This window comes from Sinocyclocheilus rhinocerous, unplaced genomic scaffold (assembly GCF_001515625.1).
Source record: "Sinocyclocheilus rhinocerous isolate Xijiao unplaced genomic scaffold, SAMN03320098_v1.1 scaffold140, whole genome shotgun sequence".
NCBI lineage: Eukaryota > Metazoa > Chordata > Actinopteri > Cypriniformes > Cyprinidae > Sinocyclocheilus > Sinocyclocheilus rhinocerous.
In genome coordinates this window covers 2,368,301-2,380,160 of record NW_015642053.1, presented here as the reverse complement: position 1 = coordinate 2,380,160, position 11,860 = coordinate 2,368,301, and the positions used below count along the sequence as shown (strand labels likewise).

The following is an 11,860-nucleotide window of genomic DNA, read 5'->3' as shown; positions in this document are numbered from 1 at the left end:
ATATATGTATATATATTTTTTTTTCTTTTCTTTTATATAAAAGGTCTATATGTAGCCATGTTTTTTATACACATTTTTATGTTTTTTAATATATTTAAATATATTTTTAAATCATTTATTTATTTTCTGTATACATTTTTCCTTTTGCTCTATCAAACCATATCCAGGCTGTTGTTGTAATTCCAAATTAAAAAATTAAAATTCAGTAGCAGGGACAGCGAGGGTCTCAATGGGCTGGACGTTTGCTCAGCAGTGTTGGGGGGGGGGAGCTGGCTGGGGACGAACCTGCGGAATGGCACACTGGAGATATGCAAAACGCTAATGATCTTCGCCTTCCCCCTGCCGGGACGGTTCTCTCTGCCAGGTCGCTCCAAGTGGTCCATTCCACTGGGGATTCTCACCAGCAGGCCCAGGTATCCATGATTGCTTTTTAATGTGTGGCTCTTGGCCAATGGGAGCAGGGATTTTCATCAAGTATGACTGCAGAAATATTAAACTAGCCTGGGATTATTTTTCAGTCACAGTCCATTAAACTGTAGGGGGAAGTGGAGCCAGAAGCTTGCTCCTGCCTGCACAAGTTAGGCCAATTAGGGTTCTATTTTTTTATTAATATGCCGCAATGTTAAATAAACATGCAAACAGCTTTCGTGTTGTATGCCAATTAAATGCTGTTTTATTTGACTGCCACTTTAATCAGGCGGCTGCACAGGGGGAGGATATGCAGTTTAATTAAACTGTATTACTCTGCATTTCCTGTCAAGGCTTTTTTATGATTTCAGAGTAATCTATAAGGACATCAACCATTGATTTACTCATATTTTAATAAATTATGCCGGTCCGTACCATTTCGAAACTCGGCACATGGGAGAATCGTAAAGCAAAAGGGTGGAAACAAAGAAACGAGCAGCGGGCGCGAGTCATTTTTTATCATGCGGCATAACGGCACCCCCCACAAACAATCATCTCCCAACTATGGCAGGGAGAAAGTTTCAAAAGCTCATTTTGCCCGATTTGATCGCTTCTCCTGTTCCATCAATATTGCCTTCTGGTTGATTTTTAATTTCAGGTTGGAGACCTCAGCATATTTAGTGTTCGGCTGATGACATTGTATTTATTTAGTGCTCTCTCGTCAATAGTGCGCTCAAGTGCAAAAAGTCCCTCCCCCGCCTTTGCTGGGTTTTATACAGATAAGTCAAAATCTCAATGTACGTATATCCAGACTGTCAGCGTTGTATTAGCTCTTTGCCGTGGAACATTCATTTGATTTTTCATGTTTTTTTTCATGGATTCCTTTTTAAATAATGAGCACATAAATATATTTAATATACAGTTAATGTATATCTATCTATCCTTCCATCCATATATATATATATATATATATGTGTGTGTGTGTGTGTGTATATATATATATATATATATATGCTGGAAATGTTTCGAAATAGCTAAATTAATTAACCACAATTAATTTTTTGATTCAAGAAGTGATGATTTAGCATGTTCTTATATATTAATCATTTTAAAGAGTGGGCCCTTGCCCCTTGGTTTACTTTATTTTACCAGACAAAACTATGAAAACACAATACAAAAAGTGACTATGGAAGTCAATGTACAGTATAGTTTGTTTCATTTCCATAACACTTTGTATCACTTTTTGTTTTTGCCACAATTTTAAGACCCCATTGTAAGTTACGAAAATCATCTGTATTGGTGATAATGATGACAGCAATGATTATGATCATGATATTCCGCTATTGTGAACCTATGAACCACAAATGATGATGATTAGTCATGATTAGGCTGATTGACAAATTGCATGAATTAAAAAAATCCATTTTCGTGCTCTAATGCAATTACCAGAGATGGATCTCTGGGCCAGTGATTTCCCATGACGATATTTACAGCGTCCAGGCTCCACGACACCTTACGAGTTGGTATTTGTGTGTGTTTGTACTCATGGTCTCTCTAGACTTCAGGAAGGCGGAGGTAGCGGCAGAAACAGTGGCAGCATACGGTTATTAATGCCTTGCGTCCCTTGCAGCTATGTCTGCCGCCACAGCTTCATGCTGTATTAATCAGAGCACCGGCACGGACTGCCCCTCCAACTGCACATGATTAAGTAGGACTGGAGCAGTGTTTAAACAGACACAGCCACACTCCCCGCTCTGAAACAAGGCTTTTGAGCATCCCCAGGGTACAGGAGGGGTAATGAATACATCGTTTGGAGAGACGTTGTGATGCCCTGGAGAGGGCTCTGGAAGAAGAGGACTTCTTTTTCTCCAGCCCTTGTGAATCAGGCTCTGGCCCAGAAACAGGCAGGGTGGGACTGCCATATGGACAGGCTGGTGTGGTTGGTGTGTTTGGGTTGGACAGATGTCCTGACAGAGCTGCCCCGCTGAGAGGAAGGGCCAAGTCCACCGGTCTAGTATCAGAGTGATGCCAGAACAGATCCGGGTCAGTGTGGCTAATGGAAGCACAGGCCCAGGACAGGATGGCCACTGCCAGAGCCACAAGGCTTGTGGGAGGAAGCTTCCAGCCGGAAGAATACAGACATTATGTCATCCCTGTTGCTCACTTGGCAATAACAAGCGCAAGATTTTGATATATTTTGCAGTGCTGTGGGTAGTTATTTTTATACAGTGGCCCCTAAAAGTATTTGGGCACTTGGACCACATTTAAAAATGTATGAATGTCAGTGCATTACGCAGCAAAATATCAAACCAAGTGTCAGCCGTGTTAGAGAAAGATACTGCAAGCACGCTTCTCAAGCAAAACATTGTTTCGAATTCTAAAACAATACACATATAGATTTTCGGACACATTCTGGCTGTTAAATGTTGGTGGATTTTCACCGTTTGATTCATTTTCTGTCATTTTGCATATATTTTTCTAATGTCCATTTTGATAATATGAGCATTTCTCTTTCAGCTATTGCTGTCAGTTATAAATGGAACCTTTTCATTTGGTACATTAAAATACAATATTTCTAAATGAACAAGAGGACCCAAACTATGCAGTTCCAGTGCTGTTGATTTAACAGATCAACACAACCAAAAACTAAAGATTAAAATAAGCTTTAAATTAAATTTCCTATGCAAACCTGTGTAAAAAATTGGAGTTTTTAGTCAGAAATCACTAGTAATTTTTTTACAAATACTGTAATTACAAAGAAATGGCAAGTAAACATGAAATTTTGAAGTACAGTAGAAAGATTGAAGATTGAACTATTTTCTTTGAAAACAAACATTTGTTTTATTTACAAGATCTAGAAATCATTTTGCTTATACAAACAAAACACATAATCACAGCTGTGCTGATATTTAGAAAAATACATCAAGATTGTGAGTGCTCTTATACAACAGGACGGTCATGTTTTTCGCTCCCGAATGAATCAGCAATTTCAACAAATCATTCAATGATGCACTCAATCACTTGACTTGAAGTATTCATTTAAGGACTAATCACTTAATTTTGTAAGACTTATTTGTTCTTGAATTGGACTACACCATTTGCGCAGTGTATTTTTGATAAATTAAAAATCAATTTGTTTTTTAATCAGATTACCCAAAGGACAAATGTGTGTTTTCTTGCTATTATTTTGCAATACGCATCCTTTTTATCTCTTCACATTCATTTCGGATTCCAAACTTATATTTAATATGAATTCTCTTGCCGCTGGATCGTATATTCAACAGAGGAGCGTGTGTTGCTTCACTGATTAAAAGTGGCGCAGGAAACGCTGGCTAGAATAAAAATATTGATCTTGGGATTTTATCGATCAAAATTTAGATTGTTTAAATAAGGATTGCAATTAATTAGTAAGAATGTTTTACCCAAACGTTTGTGGAATATGATAAAGTACCTATGTTTATTCTGCAGTGACACCTGTGTAAGCTTGAAAAGTCAGCTCTGAGAAAAATAAGCGTATCATTTGTTTTTTTTGTGCAATTCATAATGAACATTTGTTTTTCAGTTAAAGCCTTTGCCAAGTGATTTATTTCCACATTTATAGAGTTGTTTTATAGTGTAAATTTCTATTTATGTTTCTTCTCTGATTATTATGTTATCATGGCCCTAGAATCCTCCTCTCTCACGTCACACTTGAGATTCAAAGCTGGGTGCTTCCCCACAGATCAGGCAGGGATCATATACGGCACTTATTGTCATCCTTGCAGAGAAATGCGAGATAATGCAGTCTCAGTTTCAACCTAAACTCCTCCATTCATCTGCATGAGTGCGCAGCGACGCGCCGACAAACCCTGGACCGAGATATGCCGATGGCAGATTTAGATGTGATGACACTCTTTTCTGCCTTAAATCAAACTGTTATTGCCTCCTTATCAAACCAACAATACTCCCTCTCACACACTGTTTATGACAACTTTGACATTTGGCTCAGTTTTTAAAGCCCTTGTCAAATTTGCCAAACTGCAGGGCAGAGAGAGATAGAGAGAGTAAGGATAGGTTGTCAGAGAGAGAGAGTGAGAAGGGGGCTTTAAAGCCAAAGCGCAAGAGTGAAAACCAGGGGAAAGGAAGAAAAAGAGACAGGGAGATAGTGAATCAGCCTGGGGGGTTGTTGTAATGTATCTGCAGTGTAGCATGTCTGTGCAGCTTTACTTTACCGCATCCTCATCTCGCCGTCAATAATTAATCACAGGTGAGGCATGGTGAGAAACATGCCCACGGATGCCAAAGGAACTTCAACCGGTGCCAACAGACAGCAGGGAAGCCTCAAACGCGATGACAGCCATCTCTCCCCGCCTCGAGTCTCATCTTACGACATGTTCCTGTGATGCAACGCGCCGCGGTCTGAATTACATCACCTGCGAAAAGAGCAGGAACGCCGCTCGGCCTCCAAATCTATGGCGAAGCGGCTGTTTTATTGCTAATTAGGCCATATCTTTTTATTCCTAGACACCAAAAAAATCAGCCACATGTATCATGGATATAAATGCGTTATACTTGTGATCGATTGGCTGTAGTGTGGCCCTGTGGCATGAATATTCATGGGGTGATGTATAGAGAGGGAGGGAGTAGCATCGGAGGCTCGTGGTGTGTGATCCGTGGACTTTACAGTCACCGCTGGGTAGCCTGCGGCTAGCAGCCACCATAAACAATAACGCAAGGCCCATTTATAACACTAAAACTCATGTGTCGCCGCAGCCACAAAGAGCACAAGTGACATTTTAATGGGCCTTTTTACTTTTTGTTTTTCAATAATGAATGCATGGCTTGCTGTGGTGCACTTCTCTATTGTTTTGAGGCATAATGCAGATTTTTGCTGCACTTGGCATTTATAGGGAATAATTTAATACACATCGCAATCTTCGCACTTGCTTCTCTGAGTCCGCTCTCAGACTGGGGGAATGGGGATTTTTTTTTTTTTACTGAACTGCTGGGATATTGTGTGTGGTGGTGTGATGTCAGAGTCATGTTTTCTTTTTTGTCTTTGTGAGTACCGATCAGTTTGTGTGTGTGTGTGTGTGTGTGTGTGTGTTGCCCAAAGGAGGTTGAATGCAGCTGTTAGTTTGCTTTGCTGTGTAAGCAGGGCTGACCCCACTGTTGATCACATGCCAAGCTCTTCTACTCACACCATGCCACTCACACACAGACTGATGCGCACCAAACAGCAAAGAGAACGAGTGTTTATGGATGTGACGTATTCAGATTGTCAGAGAAATATTTGTATTTGTCTCTTACATTTGGAATCATGTGGAATCAAAGAAAAAACAATATTTTTTCTTTTATTCTCTCATTCCCTTTCTTCTTTTTGTTTTTTCCCCTCCTTCCATCCTTATTTTTTCTTTGCATTCTTCATTTCATTTTTTTCTTTCGTTCCTTGATTCCTTCATTCCGTCCTTTATACTTTTTTCTTCTTTCTTTCTTTCTTTCTTTCTTTCTATCCTTCATACATTCTTTATTTTTTCCTTCATTTCTTACTTGCTTTTATTTCCTTATTTTTTCTCCTTCCTTCCTTCCATTGTTTTTCCTTCATGTATCATGTCCGTTCCTTCTTATCCTACAGTATTTTTTCTTCCTTTCTTTCTTTGTTTTTCCTTCCTTCCTTTCTTCCTATAATGTTTCATTTTTTCTTCCTTTATTACTTCCTTTATTACCGTTGTATTTTGTATGTTGTATTTCCTTAGTTTTTTCCTTCCTTCCTCCTTTCCATCCTTCCTACTTTTCGTTTGTTTTTTCCCTTCCTTCCTTCCTTTTTTTCCTTCCTTCCTTGCTTCCTTTTTTCTCCTTCCATTCTTCTGACTTCTGCTTTCCATTTTTAGTTCTTTCCTTCTTTCACTTTTTCCTCCTTCTTTTCTTACTTCCTTTGTTTTTCTTCTTCCTTCCCTCCTTCCTTCCTTTTTCCGTTCTTCTTCTTTCTTTACATCCTACCTTAATTGTTTATTTAGCTCTTCTGCTCTCCAATCTTCATTTCTATTATTATAATAATTATTATTTGTTTCTAGTCATTGTATATTGCTGTTTAACCTGTTCCAAATATATATATTTTTTTCCTCCTTCTGCAGAAACCAAACCAGGAAACGGGCTGTGTAAAACAGGAAGCATTGCTCTCTTTGGAAACGTAGTGTACAGTGGGCTGCTGAACGATCACTTCTGGCATTTCGGGGTGCCCCTTGTCACAAGACTGGTAAGTGGATGTCTTCTTTGTGTTTTCCAGATTGGTGGCATGGTTGGCACTGCCTCTGTGCTCCCTTTGCCACCTCAGGATCTCTTGCTGGCAGGTGGAATTTGGCATCAGTTGTGTTTTGGCTGGGCAGGACTCGAACCAGAGGTATCCATTTTTTATACAGACCAGTGTGGCAAGGTTTATTTTAGCTTCAGCTCTGACAGCTATGCCCAAACGCAGAGAACAGCAGTAGAAAGGGAATAGGGATGATCTTGCAGCCGCATGTCGTGTTCTCCTTCCTGATTTCCCTGTCTGCCTTCTTTCTCAATGATGCAAGATCTAAATGAGTAGATAATGCATTGGCATATGATGTGTCTGTTTAAGAACTGAATATTAGTTGGCTACTCAAGTTTTAATTAAACTGTAATCTTAGCGCATGTCAGCGCCTCTGTCTTATTATGAATTGATAAATATTGATGCTCTGTCTTCCTGCGAAATATGTCAAACAGTATTAGCATACAGGCAGGGAAAGACAGGGAGGAGGCAGAGCTGGAGCAATTTACTGCCTTATACTCGATTAAGATAAAAAAGGATTTAGAGGATCAGAAGTATAAATCTCTGAGGGTAACTTGTTTTTCGTTGCTTTCCCAATTGAGCGTGCAGACATGTTTCAGACGAAAACTTTAGCCGCAGAATTGGGATGTAATTCAACTGCTGTCTACTGGGAGAATGTAGCATCATTTGATTCTGGTCGGAATGTAGAGATTTGTCCATATATCAACATGATCATTATATTTATGGTTGTCTTAAATTTATGGCAAAAAAACTCGCACACATTTCACACAATTTTTTTGCCAACACATGAATAGGAATGCTGCTTGACTTAACGTTATGTGTTTCACGCAGCTGAAAACTTCAGTTTGTCCTTACTAAGGGGTCAGGGGTTTGCTAGTTATCACGGCCCTTCTAGCCCTTACTCGTAGATGCTGATACATTATTCTGTGGGCAAAAACCTTGAGAGACATTTATAAGTAGCCATGTATAATTACTAAATGTACTATTTTGCCAACAACATATAAATCCTGAGCATTTCATTATATTTAATTCAATTTTTTACCAGCAGTAGGTTTTTTTGGATGGCCCTTTAAAGTGTAAAATGAGATATTTGCACCTTTCCACCTTCCCTTCATGTCACAGCTCAAGATAGTTGTTAGTAAATGGCTTGGGACCAGATGGTTTGCTGGTCTTTCAAGCTGGTCTAGTTAACCTTCCAGCCTGGCCAAGCTGGTGTTTAGCAGGATAGCCATTTGATCTCCCAGCCTGACCAGCTAAGAAAGTGCAAAGTTAGTCCAGCAAGACCAGTAATAAGCTTAGACTGATTTAAGATGTTTTTAAGCTGGAAATGGACTGCTTATTACGTTAAAGTCCCATTTGTCTTTACTGCTTGTGAATAAGACTATGTTAGAACACTATGAGTGACATTCCCGACAGAAAAAAAAAGAAAAAAACATTTTAAATTCCACTGGCTTTTTGCAGCACAAGTAGAAAAGATTTATTTTTTTGTTGAATGCATTTAAGTAGTAAATCATTTATAGTCCAATGCCTAATTTGGCTTTACAATATTTACTTAATTTAGATTGAATGTCGGTTGCCGTAGCCGGAAGGCTCAAATCAATTATGTTTCCCAACTTTTACTTTTCCTAAACTTTAATTTTACTCTCCACTTTTGGAGATAGGAAATTCTACTAATGGCATTTGGAAATACAACGCTTCAAATAGCCAAAGCACGTTTAGCGTTTAAGTGCACTAGCATGCTAGCACTCAAATCACTATAAATTAGTTCTAACTCAGTTCCAAACCGCATTCCTTTTTGACAAATTAAGTAAATTAGTCAATGCCTCTGTAATCAAGTGCAACGGCACCTTGCCTTTTATCCGCTTGTTTTTTGATTAGTCCATACTTCCATGCATGTCACTTTCCTGTACCAGTTTGGTCACTGGAATGTGCTTTTAATGAAAATGGACTGGCACGGCGATCCATTCCTTAATCCCCCCACCAAACTCCACTGCAGACGCTAAACTGCACCTTAACCAGATTAAGTCACTTGAACGTGTTTGGAGAATCGAGCCTCCCCACCAGATGGAGAGAAATGGAGGGCGGTTGTTTTTGAATTAGGTCTCCCTCGATTTTCCTTGCCGGGTTAATGAATAAATGAACTGGCGCGGTAATTGGAAGGGAGTGCGTTGAGAGAGAAGGAGAGGAGCATGCAGCTCCATTGAGTTTATGGAGGCAGAAATTATGACGTTGGGTAAAGCACTGATGAGGAAGGTATAGCTCAGTGGGGCGAACAAGCATGATAGTGTGTGTGTGTGTGTGTGTGTGTGTGTGTGTGTGTCTGTACAGAAGGGAGGACTCGACTTCATTATAAGGTGCTTTAAGTGCGACACGCTGTGATTGTGTCGTCTTCTTTCCAAACAAAGGCAGTGGAGGGCAGGTACAGGGGACAAAGGAAACGCAAACGTCCAATAGCCATCGCACGGACGTGCACATACTGCTGAATCCTGTCAGACTGCGCTCAGAGCTGAATTTCAGCTTTTCAGCAGAATGTGTGTAATTGATAGCACTCTGGGGCTGCTCGGGCCTTGGCAGCATGCAAAACGAACGCAAACCTCCAAAGACAGAGACTTTTAATATCTGGCAGGCTCGCGCAGCGTGGAAGCTTGACTCTGTGTGGCGTGTAGATGTATTACTGCTCACTTTTGGGTTGTAGTATGGGGGTTAAAAAAAAGGGGGAATCGCTTGTTTCTGCTCCTGTCGAATATTCCAAGGCTTGCACTATTTCCAAGACCTGCTGCGCTTGTGGCCAATATGGCGTCCCAGATGTGTTCACCTGCCGTTGGCAGCGGCCAGCTCCTAATTAAGACAGTCTGGCTTGGCCACCGGCTCAGCCTGGGCCTGCTCAGACCAAACCTTGCCCATCTGCCCTGCTTAAAGAAGAAAAATACCACCTTTACACTTCACGCCGCTTGACATCTATACTCAGGTGGGGCGTAGAGGGCATTAGTTGCTGCAGGCAGGGTGAGACGTGCGTGACTGTGTGTGGATAAAGTGAGCAGTTGTGCTAAATGCATGTAATGCATCTGGCTTTTTCCTTTATTCTTCCATCTATATGTCCTTTTCTTTCTTTGCACTGCATCTGAGCGAAGTGTGTAAGCGTTAACAAGCTTGTGCCACATTTTAAGACTCTGTGTCACATCTCGGCACAAGCCCATAAGCCTGGAGAAAGATCAGGCGAGACATGGAGATCAAACCCGTGGATCGGGCCAACAGACAACTGTACTGCACAACACCGGCATTAAATATTGACTAAACGAATCACGAGTTGGGGGAATAAGAGAACACGACAAGGAGCATAACCAATTCAGGGCTCTGACTTTTTCCCTCCTTCTTCATCTGAGAGAAAAGGTTTCTTGTCTCTGTAATGGAAAATGATGTCCCCAGGGCCAGTCGTCCTCCGAGTGCTTAACCCGAACAAGCAGCACCCTCGGCATGCTGGGGAAAAACAGTGCAGATAGTGGCAGAGAAGGAATGGAGAGACAGAGAAAGAGTGTTTTGGATTTGAGAGAGAAAGGGAAGCAGAGAGACAACAGAATAGCGAGTAGACAGGAATATTACAAGAAGAACAGCAACAGTAGGGGAGACTGGGGCTAGTTGTCACACAGCTCACTTTCAGTAATTATTTTTAATAGGTTTTGAGTCAGAAGTCCAATTACCCAAAGGTGTGTTTTTTCAATCAGTGGTTGTGTATATTGATTTCACACATTTAGTTAACAAATGTGTTCATTTAATAATTTTAACATAATATTTTTTTTATGATTTTATGATTTTCTTTTCAAGAAAAGTTGGCATGTTTTTCAAATTTGTAAAATGTATCTATCTAATTTAATGTGTTTATATAATAACAGGCAGATTGTACTGTGAAAGCAGTATCCTCTATATTTTTTCCTAGACCATAACGCTGAAAATACTCAATAGCGTTTTCGTAGTCAAGACTTTACTGTATGTCTTTATAGAAAATAAACCTGCATTGATAATTATCGACTTTGTAGACTCCCTATATCGTTCAATACACTGCAAATCAAAGTAAAGAATATGTATTGTTTAGTTTTATAGTGACTTTAACTTAAAGACATTTTTAAAGGATTGTGTGATACTCAAATCTGCTCAGGCTCCTAAATTATTTTTCTCTTTCAGCCATTTTTCTTCAACTCTTCTTCATATTGTTAAAAACAGTGAACAGTAAAGATCAGTCATCTCACAGGCCCTTCTTTTTTGACTTATTTATGATACTGACTTGAAATAGACTTCAGGATTTGATAAGACAGTTTCTTTAATACAACTTGAGATTCTTTTATTGCTTCACTCAGAAACTCAGTAAAAAAAGAAACTGATTGAGATTCACATGTTTTTAGATTACTGTCCTGCTCAGAAGTTTACATAGTCCTTGCAGAAAAAAATAAAAGGGAACATAAAAATTGCAATTTTCTTTCATTAAATTCTGTCCTTATTAAACTATTTAACATAACAGATATTTACATATCAGAATCAGAAGAGCTTTCAACAAAAGCTAAAAAATATATTCATATATATTCAACAAGACTAAAAAATATCTAAATATCTAACACAAAAAAAAACTCTTAATATTGTATATTGCCAAGGGTATCTTTTTAACATGATTTTGGTGTGTAAATTGCATTAATATATTTTTTTCTTGTGGAATATACTTCTTTCTAATTAATGCAGCTTGTTAAGGGCAGTACTAAAAAAAATAATGATCTCATATGTAGTATTTTTTAAATGCTATAGATTCTGCAAGGGTTATATAAATTTTACAGCGGGAGGGTATGTACATTTATGAGCACAACTGTATATAATAAAACAAAAAACTTATTCATAATGATCTAATACCCCTGATCTTATAAGAACTCTTGCATTGATTTACTGCACAGAAAAAATGTTCCAAAGCACAATGAAAAATATGAACTTTCTCAGACGGCGTCACTCCTGAAATGCTTTGTTCTAATCAAAATAAACCGAGAGCCGAATTAGCGTTCTCTCAAATTCACATATGAACGTGCAACAGCACAGAGGTTAATATTTAAGAACGCTGTAGCTGCCTGTTGGCAGTGTGGGTTTGAAATTGCTGAGACAGCTGAGATGTTAAACGGCAGCGTAATC

General features: G+C 39.2%; 1 protein-coding gene across 2 annotated transcripts in view; it reads left to right on the top strand.

Annotated features, from left to right (window-relative positions):
- Positions 1-11,860, top strand: part of rbfox3a (RNA binding fox-1 homolog 3a) — a 418,183-nt gene that overhangs the window by 274,469 nt on the left and 131,854 nt on the right. For both annotated transcript variants that reach the window (XM_016572313.1, XM_016572312.1), the window contains one exon: positions 6,522-6,643. In XM_016572313.1, coding sequence (XP_016427799.1) covers positions 6,522-6,643 — 122 coding nt within the window. The remainder of the gene's footprint in view (positions 1-6,521; positions 6,644-11,860) is intronic.